At 36.4% G+C, this 22,034-nt stretch overlaps 1 protein-coding gene across 1 annotated transcript in view; it reads left to right on the top strand.

Moving 5' to 3' along the window:
• The first annotated feature begins 295 nt into the window (after positions 1–295).
• ZC2HC1A (zinc finger, C2HC-type containing 1A) overlaps positions 296–22,034 on the top strand; it is a 25,503-nt gene continuing 3,764 nt past the window's right edge. Inside the window, exons 1-8 of the mRNA XM_010575923.1 lie at positions 296–356; positions 6,400–6,473; positions 7,170–7,286; positions 7,497–7,632; positions 10,975–11,123; positions 12,086–12,185; positions 13,092–13,200; positions 19,594–19,716. Coding sequence (XP_010574225.1) covers positions 296–356; positions 6,400–6,473; positions 7,170–7,286; positions 7,497–7,632; positions 10,975–11,123; positions 12,086–12,185; positions 13,092–13,200; positions 19,594–19,716 — 869 coding nt within the window. The remainder of the gene's footprint in view (positions 357–6,399; positions 6,474–7,169; positions 7,287–7,496; positions 7,633–10,974; positions 11,124–12,085; positions 12,186–13,091; positions 13,201–19,593; positions 19,717–22,034) is intronic.

The following is a 22,034-nucleotide window of genomic DNA, read 5'->3' as shown; positions in this document are numbered from 1 at the left end:
TTGGAAGCAGAAGTGACAGGTTTTATGCAAGATTAGACTGCATTGTCAATACAGAAGTAGAAGAGAATTCATGAGGCTTTCCTCTAAAATTAGGGATAGATAGATAAAAGTAGATTGGTTTGCTATTTGTTTTACAATTGCAAATAACCTAATTGCATAAAAATTTCAAAGTATGTGAATGGTTGAATACTAAGAGACAGGGCTTACTATGATTTCCTCTTCCTTTCTCAAACTCTTCGGCAAACTGCTGAATAGCATAGGTGAGAAGGGATTTGCTTGGTGGGGTAAATCACGCATGTCGTCAGTTATCAAGCAGACTTTACCAAAGTGTGGCAAGTACTCCCTGTTGGTAAGCAGTATGTTATATTTGCCTGACTTTTGTTCGCATTTCAGAATTCCTTTTGGCAAAATAATGAAAACTTGCAAAACTTACACCTTTATTGGTATACTTTTTTCTACTTTTGTACATTCAGCTTTTCATTATTTTATTTAATGCTCTTTAAAATTGCTCTTTAAAAATTAATGCTTGGAATTGTATTTGACTGTTCAAAGAAGTGTTCCCTACCTATGTCACTGCATCAGTATCATTTTTAGGTGACTCTTGTTTATAGTATTTGTCATTAGTCTTTTCAGACTATTATTAGATAATGTGTTGATTAAAAAATATAACTCAGTCAGTACTGATAGTGGACATAACGTTGGAGACTGACAGTCCCCAATGAACTAGATGCTGTGGGTTGATGGTACAGATTCCAATTAATGTGGGGATGCTCTGCATTTTTTTTTTTTTGTACCTGAAGTATATGGAACTCTTAAGTGGAAAATACTTTGGTTTTGGAGAGAAGAGGGGAGTTATGTTAAAAGCAATAAATACAATTTTGCAGAGGTATTTGGCAAGCACTCTTCAAGTAATAACTTTAAACAGTTGTAGATTACTTGCTGATTTCAAATAGTTACCTAGTCTCAAGGCTGGAAATCGTACCAGTGTTTCTGCAAGTTTGAATTCAGTGAGGCTTGATGGTTCTGATAATCACAGTTGTCTGGCCCAAGTCATTTAGTACTGCTGCAGATAAATAAAAGGTTTTGAAAGGCAGTCAGACATGACAAAATACTGTTACTGAGGCAAAGAGCAGTCTTGTTTCTGAAGCATTCTGCACTTTACATCTAGGTGCAGACATGTATTTGGGTATACAAAGCTCTCCAAAAGAGAAAACTGTAATAAAACTTCAGTTAATAGTTGTTCAGCAACACTGAAGACTTCTGCTCCCTCTAGGCGTGGAGTCTATTTACACAACTGCTTAATTTGTAAACATGACAGAAGGAGCTAGCATTATGCTTGTGACTGTGTCAGATCGAACTTCTGTGTATTGATGGATCCACACATACTGAGAAAGATAAATCTGAGAGCTGGCAGCTTGCACTTTCAGCTGTAAATCAGTTGCTGTATTTGAACATGAGAGGAGAGAAAGAAAAAAAGTTGTTCCCTGAAAATCTAGGTTTCAAGGAAGTCTAAACTCATCTATAAGAATATTGAAAGCACTGGGCTACACCTGGGAGACTGACGGCAACAGCTGTGCTGTCAGACTTTGAGGTCCCCCCAAACTTTACAGCTCAGCTCCAACTTCAAGATCAGAAAGTATGGGTAGCTGGACTGTGACCATATTCAAAAGGAATGTGTGCAATAACTTGCGTGTAGGTAGCAAAAAGAATTTGGAATGTGGTTGTACTCTGGAAGTAAGCTAGAGGAGGAGGAGCTCTGACAGGGACAGTTTAGAAACACAAGTGATGAGATTATTGTAGTGCTGCTAATAAAACTTCCAATCTAGTTGTTTAATTCAGATACCCAGCATCTTAGTAGGTTGAACTTTGTGTTTTTGTTTGAGACCTGGTCTCAGGCAGACAGTAGGAGAATAGGGTGTAAAGCTGTATATCAGTTTTGGCATCACTTCAGCAAAAATACTACTTCTTCCTTCAGTATTCACATAACCATTTTGAACATATTTCTCTTTTCCCTAAGTGTGTTTAGATTAGATAAACAGTAATAATTATGTTTATCCTTTTCCAAGTTAACTGTATTCATTCCTGTTTAATACAAGTGTGTAAACCGCTGGTGAGTAGTGGTATTAAAGATGGTAAAAGGAAAATGAAGTGTAGCTGCTGGATCTTGGGTCTTCTGTGATGTATAACCAAAATTATGGTAATCCCTGCATTGTTGCTAGACTTAAAAAAGACTGAAGAAAATTGCCATGACACCATCTTACTACCAGTTTCTATTCTCAGACTCATTTGCCAGGCAAATCCTTCTTCTGTTTCTTGATTTGAGTGTTTCCTTTTTTTTTTTAACCTCCTCCCCCCAGATACATCCTAGTTTAACAACCATTTCTGTTAAATTTTGTTCAGGAAAAAAATTCTGTCAGTCAATGACTGACTGCACTAGATATCATGCATGAATGCCGTTTTAAAAAAAAACAAACAAAAAAAAAAACCCCAACAAACAAAACCCAACCAAAACCAACTCTTTTCCAACTTTCACAATTTTATTCCCATGTTTTATTTTTAAATTAAAAGATTCCATGTTGATGACATTGCTAACCCATCTGTAAGGGAAGGCTCATGAGCTCCTAGAAAGAAATGTTAAGGTTTTGTTTTTTTGTGGTTTTTTTTTTTTTTTTTTTTACTTTAAGGGTGAAAAAAATCATAGAGGACTGAAGAGATAAGTGTGCAAATCTAAAGGATTGTAGGCTTCCCATTTTCAACAAAACTTAAGGAACTTTAATTTTTTAAAATAACTTCCTTTTGTGTTTTGGGTCAGTGATTTGTATTATGAGGGAGGAGCTGTTGGCAGAAGGAGCTGTTGGCAAATGTGATTGAGTACCTTCCAGCAGCAGAGGAGGGTAGGAATACTGTAACTGTAGCTGCAGTGAGTGCTAATTGGCATTCGTTATGCATTGGTATGTGGTATGTAAATACTTCTTGATCAGGTGAGCATCTATCAAGTCTACTTCTTTTAATGGTGAATTTAAACACAAACTTGAATTTCAGAGATCAGTGAATGGAAAAAAATGGTGGAAAATGTAGCATTTCTTCTTTTACTAAGGCAGATATCTGAAAGAATTCTTCTTTCGGTCAAATCCTTAATCTTATACTGTACACCTGATTTCAAGATAACTAATTCTGATTTATTTCAGCTAATGTCTTAAAGACACAGTGTCGCTTTGTGTTTCCATGAAATGCCTCTCTCACTTGTCTGCAAAGCTGAGGGTTGTATTAGATAAAAAGAAGATGAACTGTTTAGCAGAAGTGAGTTTGCAGTGATGTCTGTTAGCGTTATTAAGAGTGATGAGAACACTGAAGAATGAAGTAATGGAACAAAATAAATCTGGGCATACCTTGTATTTTTGAGTGGGAGAATTGAGCAAAGCTTACAACCACTACTGCTTACCCCTGAGGAAAATAGTGTGGGCAGGTTCCAGCCATCTAAGCTATGTATGACCAGTGTGCATGTTATTACTTTTGATTAATGTTTGTTGTGGTTTAACCCCAGCTGGCAACTAAACCCTACACAGCTGCTCACTCACTCCCCCACAGTGGGATGGGGAAGAGAATCAGAAGGGTGAAAGTGAGAAAACTCGTGGGTTGAGATAAAGACAGTTTAATAGGTAAAGCAAAAGCCATGCACAGAAGCAAAGCAAAACAAGGAATTCATTCACCACTTCCCATGGGCAGGCAGGTGTTCAGCCATCTCCAGGAAAGCAGGGCTCCGTCACCCAGAACGGGGACTTGGGAAGACAAACACCATCACTCTGAACATCCCCCCTTTCTTTCTTCTTGCCCTAGCTTTATACACTGTAATGTCATACGGTCTGGCATATCCCTGTGGTCAGTTGGGGTCAGCTGTCCCAGCTGTGTCCCCTCCCAACTCCTTGTGCCCCCCCCAGCCTCCTCGCTGGTGGGGTGGGGTGAGAAGCAGAAAAGGCCTTGGCTCTGGGTAAGGGCTGCTCAGCAGTAACGAAAACATCCCTGTGTTATCAACACTGTTTCCAGCACAAATCCAAAACACAGCCCCATACCAGCTACTGTGAAGAAAACTAACTCTATCCCAGCCAAAGCCAGCACAATGTTATGCTCAGGCTTGCGGATTTAAGAAAACAGACCTATGGAAAAGTTTTAAGACATGATTGTTTAAAATAGAGATTGAAAAAATACAGTTAACAATGAAAAATAAGTTCCTGGTAAATGTTGATAACATGCAAGTATAATTGAGATGCAAGAATAGAAGAAAAACAAGATTTATCTGCATGTTTTCTATCTTTCCTACTTCCCCCTACTTGTATACATCTAAACACACATACATTTAGATGACACAAAAGGAAGCTTGATTATGACTTCAGTTGTGAGACTCGGTTATTGTCAGTACACTCCTGCTATGCTGTGACAAGGCCCTGTTCATGTCTATGTGGAAGAGGTATATAAATTAATTAAAGATATGACTATAAATATTTTAAACTGCAGAACCCTTCATGTGATTTGTGTTTCTTAAAATGGATTGTGCTCTCTAGTATATTTAGACAATTAATACATTATACGTAGTTACATACTGATGATGAAGTAATTAATTCAAGTAATTGAAAAAGGTAGAAATAGACCTAATAGTTACATACTGGAACTAGAAACCTCACTAAATTTTAATCTTTACATTTGAAAAAAAAAAGGTTTTCAGTGGGAACCATGGCTGCCTGAATAGACATTTGTTTGCCATGAAACATTTTGTTAAATTATCCATTTTCTTTAGGCCTGGTCCTACAGCTAATTGACAGGTATGTATGTTTAGATACTGGGGAACTGGGAAAAAAGCCTAATCAAATCATTGAACGTTGCTATGTTCATAACTTCGTTAGTTTAAGGCACTAGTTTGCCTAAAATACAAGTCAATTCAAAGTGTTTTTGTTTTAACTTTTGTCCTGGTTTTGGCTGGGATAAAGTTCATTTTCTTTCTAGTAGCTGGTATAGTGTTATGCCTTGGATTTAGTATGAGAAGAATGTTGATAACACACTGATGTTTTCAGTGGTTGCTAAGTAGTGTTTATATTAAGTCAAGGATTTTTCAGCTTCTGATGCCCAGCCAGCAGGAAGGCTGGAAGGGCACAAGAAGTTGGGAGGGGACACAGCCAGGGCAGCTGACCCCAACTGGCCAAAGGGGTATTCCAGACCATGTGACGTCATGCCCAGTATATAAACTGGGGCAAGTTGGCTGTGGGGCATGGATCACTGCTCGGGCACTAACTGGGCATTGGTAGGTGGGTGATAAGTAATTGCATCGTGCATCACTTGTTTTGTATATTCCAATCCTTTTATTATTATTGTACTTTTATTATTGTTATTAGTATCATTACTAGTTTCTTCCTTTCTGTTCTGTTAAACTGTTCTTACCTCAACCCACAAGTTTTACCTTTTTCCTTCCGATTCTTTCCCCCACCCCACTGGGTGGGGGGAGTGAGTGAGCGGCTGCGTGGTGCTTAGTTGCTGGCTGGGGTCAAATCACAACAACTTTGTATAAATAGAGGGAGCTTTATTGTCTGCAATAGTCAGACTGAGTATAGAGAAAGCAACTAGTAAGTCTCAAACTTAATCCAAACTTACTGCCTCTTTATTGATGTATATGTGATATGAAAAGATCCCTGTATCACTCTGTTACAGTACTAAATATAATAGATGCTTGTTATTGGGAAACCCTGTGGAGTTTCTTGTCTATGCCATGACTCCATTGCATAATACATACTATATGAATATATTTGTTTGCATAGGCCTGGATACTTTAATACCATTTACATTTTTGTTACCAATGCTTGAATAGCAACATCAGAAATGCTTTTGTAAACTGTCAGTAATAATCTGAACAAAATATATAGTAAAAATAGCATTAAAGATTTTTTTCTTCTTTACAAGAGAAAGTGGAATAGTTTAACTTAGTAGAGAAAAAGAAGTGGTGGACTGTGACTTAGATTTGATACTGTAACAGGTGATTCTCTTCCAAAGACACAGAAATACCCACTAAATATCATTATTCTTGGTGTGTGCTTGGGTTGTCATTGTGACTTACAGGGAGTCTGCCATTTGCATGTTGACATACAGGTGTCCTGTTAAAGGTGCAGAGTTTCATATTGTAAACTATCAGAATTTATGGTGATGTTACTGAGCCTGACTGCTTCCAAAATTATGTAAGGACTTGTGTATCATCTTTTCCTTTTTGATCTGCATATTCTCGTCACAGTTCAAAGAATGTATACTTTTACAGTAACAACTATTATTGCTAAGTATATGAGGTTAGCAATCCAGAAAGAAATTTTTATCATGAATTCAAACAAATTTTCTTATAGAAGTTTTGTGGTTTTTTTTAAGGTGAGGTTACAGTGCAAACTGGAGATCTGTTGCCATGTAGGATTTGTGGAAGGACTTTCTTTCCAGCAGCACTGGTAAGTGGTATGAGCACTATTGGCTTTTAGATCTGAGGAGCTGATGTGAGAGTTAAGCAATGGTCACTATAGCTAAATAAAGTAAATCTAGATGCTTGGGTTTCGTGGAGGTTTTGTGGGTTTTTTTCCCCAAATAATTATTGATTCAAGTTGTCTCGGTTTTGAAGCTCCTTAGAAGGAGGTTAGTTTTATTTCAGCATCCCATCACTTTCTGAAAATACATGCTTCTAAAAGGATCTTCTCTAGGGTCACAGAATCATTCCTTGCCTCTGCAGATGTAAGGCCTAGCATTATGCAGTTTCAGCTAGTAAATGAAGTGTTTTGTTATCCATCTTCAAAATACTGTGTTCTGCAGTCTTAATAGCAATTGGTCTGTCCTTAAATACGAATATAGATTTCGGACACCTCTGACTTGTATTGCCACTCAATGCAAATGCTGCCTACCTACCATCATTTTTTTTATTTGCAAGGAGCAAATACAGATGTCTCCTATTTTTTTTCTTCATTGCCCAAGTTTTTGTGACTGTGTATATGCATTCGTGAATTCCTGTATTTCCATTTTAAAAGTAATGTTTGGTATAAAAGTTTGAGTGAAAGAAGTCTGATCTTATTCATAAAGAGGGAAATAACATGTTAATACCTTAGGTTTTCAAAACTAAGTTTTATATTCTCCTTTTGTTTTTCTTCTGCTTGTAGAAGAAGCATGGTCCCATTTGCCAAAAAACTTCTGCCAAGAAAAGGAAGACATTCGATTCCAGCCGACAGAGAGCAGAAGGAACTGACATTCCCACAGTAAAACCTCTTAAGCCACGGGTATGTTATGATTTACTCTGCATATGAACATTTTAGGCAAACTATGTATGCATTATAATAAGGCTTATTTCTGCTGGCAATTAGTGATAATTAGATCAACTAGGATCTGGAAGAAATCTAACTATAATGTTGTATACTAAAATAAGGCACGTACTTAGCTTGAAGGAAGAGCTTCAAACATATAAAGCTCTTTCTTTTTTGGCTTCTTAGCCAGAACCACCCAAAAAACCTTCCAACTGGAGACGAAAGCATGAGGAATTTATAGCAACTATACGAGCAGCCAAAGGACTTAATCTTAAAGATGGTGGAAAACTCCCTCCACCGCCTCCGCCATCATATGACCCTGGTATGTAAAACAGTTGAGTTCTTTAAAGATTTTTTTTTTAAACTTAATTTGTAAAAATTTGAATTGGAAAGGAATTTGTTGGAATACGGTATTCACAACTTCTTGAAGATGCCTATCTGATTATCCCTATGCAGATGCTGGTTTGTGAGCCTGGGTTTGTTCTTAATGCATTGAAAGGTAGTTGTGACCAACTTGCAGCTTGCTGCTGTCTTACAAACCATAGGCTGGACATATTGTTTCAACACCTTGTTTCTGTCCACAGCAGTGGAACTGCTCAGAAAGAGCATCAGAGCTCAGAAAGACTATCTTTTTAACTAGCTGCCAATGATGGACACCCACAACCTATTTACATTGTAGGAATGCATGTCAACTACATTCTTCAAATGTAGTCTCTCCCATTTCTTGCTGAATTCACATTTAGTTTTATGTATCCAGCGTATGCTCTAGTGTGCACGTGATCCTTCCTCATGTGGTGGGGGTACTTGTGTTTTGGATACGTGAGATGTGTGGGATTTGTATTAATAAGGGAGTGACAGACCTTGGGTGCTTTCAGAACTGAGGCTGGGTAAAGTGTTGAAGCAGTCTGATGTGAGTGAGAAGGAAATACACTTTTCAGTTAACTTCTGTGATGTGTTAGTAGGGTGGAGGATATATTTCTTCCTCTTGTCCTGAGAGTTAAACCATTTGATCAGCAAAATGGCTGTTTTCAGAAAGATTAAGAAACATGGAAAAAAGCATCTGTTTGCTTCTGCCTGTCTGTGGTCAAGTGAGGATGTGAGTGTTCCCTACCTTGTTTCTCTACAGGAAACGTGCTAGTCCAGTATTAGGATTGTAATTGCGTGTTCATAGTAAGAAGTGAAGTTGTATTATTCAGTGTTCAGTACACACTATCTTGAAATGCCATATGCATTTTAAACTAAAGTAAAACCAATAGCTAATGCTGTGGATAAGAAACATAAGGCTCGATCATGGAAAGGATTGTTAATAATCTAGTTATGTAGGTTCTGAATTAGAAGCAGAAGAGCCCAGAACTAAATCTAGCTTGGAAAAGCTACTAAAATGGTGCTCCCTTGGTTCCAGAGACCGCAAATGAGTTTGAAGCAAAGGAAGTAACTCTATTCAGCCCACTTGAAAGCAGATAGGATGTAAAGGGAAGAGAAAGATACTGTGCCTCAGTTTTTCTTCATTCTGTGTTTTACTTTTTCCAAGCTGAGTCTTACTGGTTTTAGTCTCCTGGCTTCATCCTACTGCCAGACTGGTAAGGCTTAGGAGGAAGGAACCAGGAATGAAGAGAAGATGCACCAACTGATCAGTGGATTCTCTTCTCACAAATAGAACAGAACAAAAAAAGAGCAGGGGCAGCTACTGTTGCTCGTTTTCCAATTTATGTGTAGGAGAGAGGGAGAATTATGCACGGTATCATGGAGCATATCCATCCTCTCCTACTCAGCTCTGTCTTCGGTGTGCATATTTCTAACTAGCTGCTAGTCTTTTTCCTTTAAAAGGAGAGAGTTCTGTATTAATATTTCCTACCTAATTACATGCTTTGAGTTTGCAAACAAACAGTATTGCTGGTTATTCGATCTCCTGTTCCACCTTTTCCTTAGAAGAAGTGCAGAATAGCCTCGTGGTATTAAGAAGGACCTTAAGTCACCTCACTTGCATTGAACTTGATTGCATATGTGTACTGCCCTCTTATTTTGATTAGTTTATATTTTATAAAGCTTATATTGAATCCTGATAGTTTTTCTGGACAGTACAGACTGTACTTCCAGATAGCCAGGTGGCTGACTGGTGCTAAGCAATTTACAAAAGGATGAAGATACGATCCCTGAATCTTAAAAGAGTATGTATTAATCCTCTACAGTCTGATCCATTTACTTTAGTGAGCTTTGAAAGTCTTCTGCGGGAACTGAGCTGTATGCCAGATGGAAATGTCTTGTCTTATTTGCTAGGGACTTCCATGGCTGCTTTATTCATCTATTTTGCTTTTTTTTATACTTTTTTTAACTTTGAGCCTGTCTTGATTTGACTACATAGATACTATAGTTCTTCTGCTTTCAAGTTTATTATCTCTTGACGTACAGTTTATGTTCAGTGGAGTTTATGTAAAATAATTTAAAAATCATTGTTGTTATCACATGAGATTCCCATGCTGTCACTTCTCTGAAGGATTCCTGTGTTCTTCCTGTGTCCTTTGCTCACACTTCTTGGGTCACAGTTCATGGTTTGGTGGCCATTACATCATTTGACTTACTCAAAATTGTTAATTTAAAAGTATAGCTACTTAAGCCAGATCTGCTGCATTTAGAGTAGTAACATGTAATCCAAATCTTATTTTGGATTGTATAATACCTAACTAATCTTGGAGGCAGTGACTGTTGAATCTCTCCTCATTTTCTTTGATACATTTCTAAAGTAATCTAGGAACACACTAATTAAACCTGCTTTGTCAGTGTCCAGCTCTTCTGAAGCTGATGTTTACATGGTTTTGAATACTGTAATCTGGGGAATTCAACATCCGTGTCTCTAGACACTAAAATGTCTATCTGAAACCGCAGTTGAAACATCTTACTTTCCAAGGACAGTGTATAATAAGGGGTATATTTCCAGCATACAGATGAGAGATCTTTTAGTATTTTAAACATTTACATAGCCTTTCTGTTTTGTCCCCAATGTTAGTAATAATATTTTCTGCAAGTAATACTGTTTGTAATGTGACTAAATTAAGCTTAAAAAATAATAGAGCCACCAATTACCCTGTTTTGCATGTCTCTATAGATATCTCCTAATTTTGGCTGAATTTCCTCTGATTCTTTTTTGTTTTGTTTTGTTAAATTTCCAATTTTTTTTTAATTATAATTTCCAGTATTACAGTTAGTATTTCTCAGTCCTTTCAAAACTGCCAGAGGAAACAGATTTTATGATCTTTTGCTGTTTGTATGGGTAAGGTTTTAATGCATTTTCATACCTTGAACAAACTGAACTGTGTTTGTAATTTTTTTGTTTAGGCTCTTCTCTTCTCCACTTCCTTCCAGCTGATATCCCTGCCATGTCCGTATACCTCTTTGGCCAGCTTCTCTGCTGAATAGCATCTCTCAAAATGTTTCTGATTTTTCTTAGGTTACTTCTGATCCTCAACCGCTCTTCGCATTCTTATCCATCAAACAAGAAACATCTTTTGTGTTACATGTGGACAATTCTTTTCCCCAGCAATCTGCATTTCATTTTCAGATTCAAGAGGCCTTAATCTTCTCTGGGGGTGGGGCTGGTCTTTAAAAAACTTTAAAACACTTTATTTTGTAAAACATGTTATTAATATTAGGTTTTTATGTTTTTAAGATTACATTCAGTGTCCTTATTGTCAGAGGAGATTTAATGAAAATGCAGCTGACAGACACATCAATTTCTGTAAGGAACAAGCAGCACGTATTACTAATAAGGGAAAATTGGCAGCTGATACCAAAGGGAAGCTTCCTACTCGAACACAGGTGAACTACAACATTTTTATTAACTCGTAGCTTGCATTTGACATTAAATCAAGCTGTAATTTTATTATTTGCACTAGACTGAAATTAGACACTAAGTATGGAATTAGACACTAAGCATGGAAGAGGTTTTTGCTTTCTTAGAAGAGTTGCAGAGATCCATAAATCAGATGGCAGCAGTTGCAAAGCCAAAAACAGTCATAAATGTAATTCAGAGATTCATGAAAATGACAGGTAGGGGTAGCAGCAGAACGTAGAGATGTAGTATTTGTAAAGAAAGTTGAATTTCTATTGTACAAGTCTTCTGAATCCAATTCAAGACTGTTCCTTAAGTGGACAAAGGTACATGACTACAGGATGAATGACAGCAGTATTTTGGCTAATTAGAGGCTTAGAGGAATTCAGGTATATTAAGGTAAGAGCTGCAGTAGTTAACTTATGATGGGCACAAATGAAGGATTAAAGTGTGTGTGTGTGTTCATTTTTGGAAGCTATGAAGAGTTAAACAGACACAAGCAGTTATATAGTGATTCTTGCACTGTATTCTGAATCAGTGCTGGGACTGGTCTAGAGCACATAGGTGAAAGTAAGATTTGAAAGACAAAAATGATCCTGCCCTTGAGTACTCTTTTTAAAATTAACTGGTAATGAGGTGATAATATTAATCTTGTGAGACAGCTATGGAAAAAGATGAGAGAGGCTGTAGAAGCATGGAAAATACAGAGACATACAGTTAAATGAAAAAAAAACAAAACCACTGAGTTAGATAATCTTGCCTACTAGTATCATCTGTATGTATAAGAAAGCAGACTAGCGGAAACCATTTGCATGATCCCATTCCAGAAACAGTTAACCTAGTAGGTAATAGTCGTCTGTTTTCCCACAGTACCTGAGATAACTACCTATTTTGTTATATAGACAGTTGGATTTAATTGCTTAAATTTCTAGGTTGTATTTTGTTACAGTACAAACCTGCTGCAGTTAAGAAGATGCCTTCTGTAGGATCAACACCGTCATCATCATCACGCTTACCACAGCCAAGTGGTGTTAGCAAAACTGTTGTAGGTATGAAATGCATGATATGAATTTTCCATTTACTTTCTAAATATTAGTTCTCAAACTACGCAGTAATAGTAGTGTAATTTTAGTAGCTGGAAGGATTTCTACAGCATTGCCCAGTGATTTAAACCGTCAAAGTAAAAAAATTCATAGTTCAGTGTTACGTGAGTGGATGAGATGGTGTCTGTTTTTCATAATACAATTTTTTTTTAATCAGTGTTTTTATGACCTAATTTTTTTTACTTACATATATGATGGCTATATATATTATTGTTGAAATTGATATAGTGCATTGTAAAAATCCATTTAAATTAAAGTTGGAAGGGGCACTGATTGGCATCTATCCAACAAGACTCTTGAGTCCATAGGATTCTCTTCTGTTTTATATATTGGGTCAAATTAGTTTTTTTCTGAATTGAACCTGCAAAATCATTCTGTGTAGTAATGCATAATTGTATCAAATACTGATGTCTCACCAGAGATTCTTCTGTTGCTCAATTCTGTAACTAATTTGTATGCTGAGTATGGTCATGAATTGGTGAAAATGTGTAGTCAAGCCATGTATATTATAATTATGCAAACACTGATCTTCTCTGATTTCAGATATCATCCGATATTAAACGTGTCCTGTTTGTACATACTTGGACATTCTAGACTTCTTTCTTTTTTTTTTTTTCTTCCTGAAGAAAGTAATTGACATCCAGTGTTTTTTATTAGGATAGAACATTATGTCTAAATTGCATGTTTTCTGTAAATTTCTGGAGACATACTTGCTTTTTCTAGTATCTTGAGTTGTTCATATCTTAATATTTCTAAAACTCTTGTTTTGAATTTTACAATTAAAAAAATGTATCATTCCAGCAGCAAAATTTTACATTTTATTGTATCTCCATGCTTGCTTTCAACTGCAAGGTGCCTCTTCAAGTAAAGCACTATCTTCATCTGGATCCGGTGGGAGCAAAATTCAAACATTATCACCAGCTCATAAAAACTCATTGGGAATGGTGAACCCACAAGCAGGGTAAGTTTCCGTTTAATGTTGTTATTTATGCTTTATTTCATATTTATGTTGTGCTAGTTCTAGAAGTCTCTGTGGTCTGTTTCATTTACATTATTTTTTTTTCCCTGTGAGCTTCAGTAGTGTAGTGTTCTGAATTTATCTTTTATTTATAAACACAATTAATGCGTAAGGAACACTGAGGTAGGCAAAGATGCATTTCCTAATGTTTAGAATAACGGCAAAGGAGGTCCAGTGGTAAAAATAGATAGAAAGGAGATTAAAAAGTAACAGAATAGGCAAACTGGTTGGAACTATAATTTTGTTTCTTTGTAAAAGTGAAGAGACTTAAAAAAGGAGAAAACATCAGGCATAATTTCATGCAAATAAAAGAAAGAGGCCTCTGCCATAGACCACAAGCCAATTGTGACAGGATCTTCCCTCTTAGCGCAAAAGGGTGGATACTTTTCCCGCTTCCCTTTCGTGTCGTAAAATACTCAAGAGACAGCAAATGAATGAGCACAAATAGGGCAATGAAAACCAATGCGCTACAACAGCAATAAGAAGTGTTAGATACAGATTATTAGAGTTCAGTGAAAGTGCTAGTGTGATCAAGGCAGTTACTGGTATTTTTCTGGGGGCATGGTCAGTGCACACTATCTCAAAGAAAAAATGTATGGAACGGATTGAGGAAAAGTAGTGCAATTTTATAGAAGTTTGAGGAGCACCAAGGAGCACTGATAGAAAACATAAAAAATACAACAAAGTGACTGCAGTTCTAACATTGGTGATTGAAGACAACTTAGTCCTACAAAAATGAGTATCAGATTGGTGAAGGCTGTATACGGTAGAGAAAAACAACAGTTTAAGTTTGTGAGGAAGAAAAAGGACGTTATGAAAGAACTCATGGGGATGGATAGCTTTATTAATTACACAAAACTAGTGATTTTTAGTTTATCACTCTTAAGTCTTACAAGTTACGCACAAGCATGAATTACAGCTTTGTCATACCTCCCTCCTAACACCATGTAGCGTGAGGATGCAGTTCTGTCCCTCCTTGCTCTGCCCGTTCGTACCAAGTCTTTCAGACACAGACTGGAGGCAGAGTCCATGAGGCTGTCAGAAATTCCAACCCCCTCCCCACCGTGTCCTAGTAGTCTTTGGTCTACAGGTCAGCTTCACTGTTGTTTGTAGGCATCTATGCTTCGACTGATAGAAAATCCTACCCTCTGTTACTCACTGACTGATTTTTTTATATCGCATTTCTCTGTTTTCAGCAGCTGAATTAACACCTACTGATGAGTGGCAAACAAGTAGATCTGCAAACCACAGTAAAAAAAAGTCAGCTGAGATAATTTGAAGGCATGTTTCTGACCCCAGTGGTGAATCCCAGCTGTCTGGGAAAGGCTTTTTCCTGTTGATAGAATTTCTAATTGCAGTCTGTATTGGTTTGTGAGGGGCCACAAGTTTTGATCTTCACTTCTTAACAAGGAAGTTCTATTTAATTTTACTAGTCAGTTGCTCATTGGACTTACTGCTTTGTATTCTGTAGTCTTCCATTTCCTCTTCTGAAGCTTGGTGGAAGAATTGTGATGTGGCCAAGCCAAATAGCAGTTAATATACGGAGAGATGTTTGCACAGGTTCTCTCTGTTCACACATGCTGTTAACTGCAAATAGATGACTTCTGGTTGGCATAGCTCTCAGATAATGATCTCTGCTGAGAGGCAGTGAATGTTAGCTTGGTTTATAAACTCATATAATTTCCTACACAATTTCCAGTTTTTAAGAGTGTGGATGTGGTGAGTGTGTTTCTACTTGCAGTCCTCATTTCTCTGCTCTAAAAAATTGTGGTTTATTCTTGTCTTTGCCGACCAGTCCTTGTGATTTCTTGCTGGTCGTACTAACCAGATCTTCTCACAGATGGCTGTTAAATGTGTCTCTTTCCTAAGTGTTATACCTGAGACCTAGCAATTCTTTCTTTTTCTTTTAGCTACTTTGCATTCGCTTCTGAGAACAAGTTTGTCAGGAGTTACATTGAAGTAAAGAGGTGTAAGAGCAGTTACAATATGGAGGAGTTAGGTGCCTCAGATCAGTCACTAGTGACAATTTTGGCCTTAATCATCTCAGCCTTAGTACTGGGGTGCGAGGGGAAAATATGTAGGATTCTGTTCAAATACCTACAAAATTTTATCAGAGCAGGGACTGAGACACTAACAGTCAACATCCTAAGTCAGAGAGTGAGAACAGTTAATACTGTAGTGACCCAGATTTTAAATATTAAAGCATCTTATAATTTAGGCTATAGCTAATTGCAGCTATAATTATTTTCTAAAATAAAAGTGCTTTTAAGATTTCATAAAAATTACCTTCATTAGGATGAAACAAGATGTATTTCTTTCGCTCTGTTTATGATTTAACCAGTAAAGTGACAAGCTGTAGCGTGGGATCTGGGATTCTGTTGTACCTAAGTCGGGCAGAGCTCATGCTGTAAGATGTCATGCTCTTCCTTCTGAGTTGTTAGTTAACTGATTTACTGAGCAGTGTTGCACATGTATTGTTTTAAAGGCAATCTCTCAAATGGAATGTTAAGCAATCGTGTGTTTGTTTTTTGGTTTTTTTTTTCTTCTTGGCAAATATTTTAAGTCTACACACTATTTTGACCAGGTTAAATTCCAGGTTTTGCTGGGAGAAATGAGCTCCTGCAGTTTACCCTAAGGCAAACTGTAATTTTTTTGTTGTTTTTTACATATTAATTAAGTGAAACCTTCCATTTTTGCCTAGATTGTTGTAATTCCAGATTCGGCAGAGAGGTAATAAGGCTTAATAGTAGAATTACAACTATACTGTGCAATATCAAGGATGAATTATACATATGTTGGTGGGGGCAATTTAATCAGGCGCTGCCTCTTTCTGTAGAATCATGGTACCTGTTCTCTGTGATGGATGTGCAAAGGGGCAAGAAATGACTATCTGCTGACTAATGTGACAGCCAGCAGTCATTAAAATATATAGGCGTGCAGTTTTCCTCTTGCTCTTTAGGTGGCACTCTTGAACTGCTGCCTGAAGCTGTGACAGGCACGTGAAGCTGTTCCTGCATTTGTGTGAAAGGTGAAGGCTAAAACGAACTGGGTCCCTAAGGTGTTTAGTTCTGTAAAGGAAAGATTCTTGAACTTCATTTCATGTAAAGTTCAACTTCAATATCACAGTAAAAATTTTTATTTTGTATGAGCAGAAATGCAACCAAATTTTATGAACTCCCTTATTTTAAGTAATTTTTGCTATACTATTTTTTAATTTGAATTTTCCTCTTCTGCTTCCCAAGTAAAGGACTACTGAGAGAGTGCACCACAGAATCATCAACATAAGCTAGGTTAGCGTTAGTGAGTCTTACTTTGTACACATAGATAAGGATGTGTCAGCTGAGCTCTGCTCTAAGAGTTTTCTTTTTCTGCCTGGACGGAGAGCACAGCCAGTTTTAAGTATTAATGGAAGTGTACCATAAGGGCATAATTTCTGAGTCCTAGAGAAGCAAGTGAGAGTGCAAGAGTAGCATGTGAGACTCTACTGTAGTCAGTAGGAAAACCTTCATTCACCTGTGCGAAAATAGGATTTCATCTTTTTGATGTTGAAGAACTGGGAAAAGGAAAATTAATTCTGCATAAATTGTAGTTAGGCTTATATTTTGATAGTGAATCATGTTAAGATCCTAAGTTTGATACATGTTTTTTAAGAGTACAGAGTTTAGCACTGTCTTACATTTCTCGAGGGGTAGGGCAATTCTAGTAAGCTGTCAGGAATAATCACATCTTCAGGAGAAAAAATTGGGTAGGTGGTTCTTCCTATCCTAAGGCTAAGCAAACAGGCAAACTCCACCCCCACATGCAAACTGTTTTGCCTAGAAGAACTTGACACCACAGTTTGTGGCCAGCCAGGGATCTTTTGCATGTACAGATTAATTGTCTATGCATGTTTCATTTATGAACAGTTTGGTTTTTGTTTGTTTGCTTTTTTACTGGGAGTTGGAAAATTACATGATGTTTTTCAATATGGCAGATGAATTCTTAGAAATTACTTTGTAGTTTTGGTTTTATTTTGGTGATAAAACATGCTATTTAACGTTAAGCTGATCAAAGTTACACCTTCTGGGAATCATGTCTGTTAGTGACACATCCAGTCCAGTCTTACAGCTGAAATGCAATGTGAATGGCACACCTAACCAGTATCAGTAAATTTTAAATTCCACTTATATATTTGCCATACAGCATGTGTAGCCTTTAAAAACATTGTATTTTTAAAATAGCTTGTTGCTTTCATTAAGACTGTAACTTACACAGCTTTTTCAATGAAATCAGGGTAAATAAGAAGTTGTCTTCGTGGTCTTTGCATTTCAGAAGATTCTTATGATTGTGCTTTTTTTCATTAGTACATGAAAGGGCTGTCCGCTTTGGGTTTTTTTGGTTTTGTTTTTTAAGTGTGGAAGAATACTGTAGTTCTTTATTTCAGCAATATCATGAGTGCTTCTAGGTTATTGTCTTTGGCATTCTATGCTGTAGGTGCCTGGAGTTCACAGATTATGTTGATAAATTGTTAAAGGTTCAGAAAAGAGCTAAGGAAATCTTGATAGATTGGAGTATGTGTCTTGCAGTGTCAAAGACCTCAGTCTTAATTCTCAGTCCTTGGGAAATATGTAAAGAGTGTGTATTTGGTCAAACAGGAATTGATTAAGCATTTCCTGAGTTAATTAGTTTGAACTAGAACATCTGTTTGGGATAAGGAGTGGGAAGAGGAACTCAAGGGGAACTTATCTTACAGCCTGCATTATTTGGGGCTAAATTGACAAGGCTAAAATCTCAGTGTTCCCTGCTGACTTTATAATGAATGAACATCATTTAGCATTGTTGAATTTTTGTTCCTTATGGGGAGATTTCTTTTGATGCATTAGAGATGTAATGTGGATTGCAAAGCTCACACCAGAAGCTTCCCCAAAACCAAATTATGTTGCAAAGTTTATAGGTTCTGTGCCTTTTAATATGATGTTACTACAGATGGAGTATGAAAAGTAGCGTGATATGGGTGTTGGAGATACACAAGAGCCTTTGCTTTGTATATATATATATATATATAAATAAAGCATTATTGAAAATAATATGCTTCCTTGACAACAGTTAGCTGTTTAGTGATTTTCCTGGCCTTGTGGTTTATGAAGGTTGTATGACAAGAATCAGAAAACTGCACAGTAGTTTTAAGAAATTATTTCTCTCCGTGTGAGTGTGTGTTCTGTTGGTCTTGCTTGGTTGGTTTTTTCTTTATGACTTCCATTTAGGGGTGGGAAGCTTAAGAAGAGTTAAGCTTCAGCTACCCAGACATTTCCATTGATCTTGATTGGTTTGTTTCTTTATAGTTCTTTAATTTCAGAAGGATCAATAAAAATACTCTTAAGTGTCATCACTTTCCAGTTAAGGCTTAAGTTACTAGGCTTTTTGTAAGAAGAAGAAACTTCGGTTACATTATTGAGGTAGAGGAGCAGGTTTTACTCTATGGTTTAAGATGATAAAAATGCAGAACTTCACTTGAAGACCTAGTTTTTCTAATATAATTTGTGATTTCTCAAAAGCTACAATTCTCCTTATGATGATGTGTGGGAGGGATGGTGGTGTGTTTTATTACAGGTTTTCTTATTATTTATTTAATTAATGTTTTTAAAATTTGATTTTTGGTTTAGTCTTTTTGGTTTGGTAATTTTATCCATAATAGTAAAAAAAGTATTAAAGTATTGCCTTTGTGTATACTACCGTCTATTGTGAGTGAATTTTTTATATTAAATAAAGTTGTTTTTCTTTCAGGCTTTCCTATGTTCTTTTCTCTTCTCCATAAAGGAAAAGAGAATGGAAGGCATATTATTCTATCTGGGCACAATGTTCAGCCTTCATGAAAAAAAAAGTGAAAAAGGAAGAATTTTCCTTCCTGCCAATTCTAAAGTTAAGGAGGCTTGTACTTACATCTGTTGTTTTCTAACATCTTAACACAGTTACTATGACTTGTAATTATGAGCCCCCTTTTCTAGATGTGATAAGTTTGACATTATGAAAGCTATTCTAAAGAGAAAAAAGGCCAAATGTGAGTGCATTGTGCATATTGTGAGGATAACTGGCAGTATTTTTTTGTTTGGTTTAAAAAAGAATAAAAAAAAGAAATATTTGTTGGAAACCTAATCCAAATATAAGTCTCTGAAATCCTGTCTTCAAAGGACAAAGAACCCTTTTGTTTGGTGGATTATTAAAGTTGGATTTGTACATTTTTTTAGTCAATGGGGATTCTTTGGGAATATAAATATTTAACTGTGAGTAATTTTTTTTTGCGATAACTTGAATAGCAATCTAGCAATCTCCTTATGAGTACCCCTTTATATATTTTAGTAGTAAGATGGACAAGTTAGGCCCACCACTGCGAACTGGAAGAGATGTGCAAAGGTATTATGACACTGATACAAAAACAGACAGTACCATCAAAAGACCAAATGAGTTGTTGCCTGTAAAGAAGTAAGTATTACAAATCAGTGTGGTTTATCTGTTTTGCAGAAATGTTCATCCAAAGCATTGGAATAGTAAAAGTGTGACCTTGACTGACATCTGCTGCCCAGTATGTCTTCAATACAAATGCTGTGGGAGAAAAGTATATAATGTAATTAGTATAACTATCTGTTTCATGCTAGGTAAACAGCCTCATAGTAGGACAGGAAGGATGAAGACTTTTCTCAGATTTTATTTCCTCTGTCACTGATTGATTATGGACTGAGTAATGAACTTCTACCTTTGTAAACCTGAGATAAAACTGAATTTGCATCATGTAAAGCTGAAGTAAGCATTTAAGCCTGATAGCTGTACAGATATCTGCCTTACAGGCAAATGTTTTATGACAAAGTAATTTTATTCTCTTAAAGTCAAATATTTATCTCTTTTCTACTGTAAGATAGCTCTGGTGGTCCAAGAAGGTAGGCCAGGCAGACTTTGTAATGAGAGGTAAGGTCTTTTATTTAAGTCCAACTTACCTCATATAAAGACTTCTGAATATTCAGAAAATTTAAGATCTAAGTTTGGAAGAAAAGGTATTCCAATCTTTTAAAAAGGAAATAAATACTGTATTGTAGTTAACCCTTTGATATAATTTGGAAGATGCCAAATTCAAATAGGCTGATTCTTCATAAACAATACCTTACAGTATATTGCAATAGAGAAATAAGTAATGAACTATGTGGCACATACATGGAATGTGATGCTTTCAATAGTAGAAACGTGTCTAAATCTCTTAGTGCTGTTTTAGTGTCATAACCAAAGCTGAAGTATCTTTGAGACAGGCCCAGAATATTTGAACTTGGGTTTCTACTTTAAGAAGCAAAAGGAATGAAAGGAGATGGAGCTCTTTTTAGACAAACAGAATTTTTTTGTTGTTGTTGCTGTTCCTTTGCATGTTTGGTTAGAGCTATTAATCCTGTGAACCATCAAAAATTAGGTCAGGTTTTCATTTTATAATATATTACTAAGATGTTGAAAATTTGGCTGAGTTACTAAACGTGCTTACAATAGCCCCTATCCATAAAGCAGTGATTTGATTTTTCTTATTAAGAGAACTTCTTTAAGAGTATAGCCACTTATTCTGCTCTTCATAACATCACTGTTGTTCTTACTCAGATGTCCACTGAGTTTGTGAGTTAAAAGTACCTTCTTTGCAGGAGGTTATTCAATATGTTGTGGGCCAACATCATTTGACAAATGAATAGCTACTAGCCATTGTTAAATTCAGTATAACAATGTGGATGGTTACAGTTCACAGCAAAGGTTTCTGGACTTTGGCATGCATGCTGTTAGTCATAAGGAACTTACTTATGATTCTGCACAGAACTATGAGCTGTTGTGACAGTGATAGCTGTCAAGAATATCTGAAAACACCCTGTCTAGGAAGCAGGCTTGATATTTCAGTATTTTATGACAAAATCCAACCAAATTGTGAATTCATAAATAGGAAAAGACAAGCTTCTTTTACAAATTTTTTTCAGTTTTTCATTTTGCACGCAGTGGTAATTCAACTAGATGTACAACATGAGCTGCTTTAGGAATGGAAGTCACCTTCAGTGTTACTTCTTTTGAAATTGAGAATGGATAATAAACATCTTTAAAGGTATGTCTGGATTTTAAGAGTTCAAGGTGGCATTGGTACACAGCTTCATCTGCTGTCAGGCTCCATTAATACTTCACATGATACAACTTATAACAGGGATTTATATAGCTTTGCAAAAACAAAACAAAGAAAGAAATCCGATCAAACAGAAAAAAAACAACAGAACTGGACAAGTAGATAGAAGTGGCAGAGGTTGGACAGATTGGAGGAGACCAAGCTTTGGTGGCAAAAGTTCGGATAATCAAGAATGTCTGACTTTGTTGGAAGACATCTGTCTCTAGAGATCAGATTGCAACTTAAGGATGCAATTTCAAGATTTATCATCAAATATACATGAAACCTGATGCTAATTATTTCTCTAGATCTGGGATTAATAAAGTTGTAGACAGTGGCAGCCTGCTACTTCTGTTGATTTACTCATAAAAAATGGCAGAAATCATTGCAGTTAACTATAAGACTCATTGAAGTTTCTAGTCTGAAAATAGATTTGTTTTTTATCTGTTTTTAGAAAACTAATTGGGGAAAAAATCTTCAGAAATTTTGTAGAAAGCTATTTTTGAACACTTCAGAATTAAGACATCCTGTTAAACCTTTAAGGAACGATGTTTTGTCTGTTCATGGGACTCTGCCTCCCTCAATACTTGGGTGGACAGCGTACTTTCAATGTGGCTTTTCAATATTT

Source organism: Haliaeetus leucocephalus, unplaced genomic scaffold, assembly GCF_000737465.1.
Source record: "Haliaeetus leucocephalus isolate CR32 unplaced genomic scaffold, Haliaeetus_leucocephalus-4.0 Scaffold506, whole genome shotgun sequence".
Taxonomy (NCBI): domain Eukaryota; kingdom Metazoa; phylum Chordata; class Aves; order Accipitriformes; family Accipitridae; genus Haliaeetus; species Haliaeetus leucocephalus.
The sequence above is the reverse complement of the archived record's forward strand: the minus strand, read 5'-3'. Positions and strand labels throughout refer to the sequence as shown.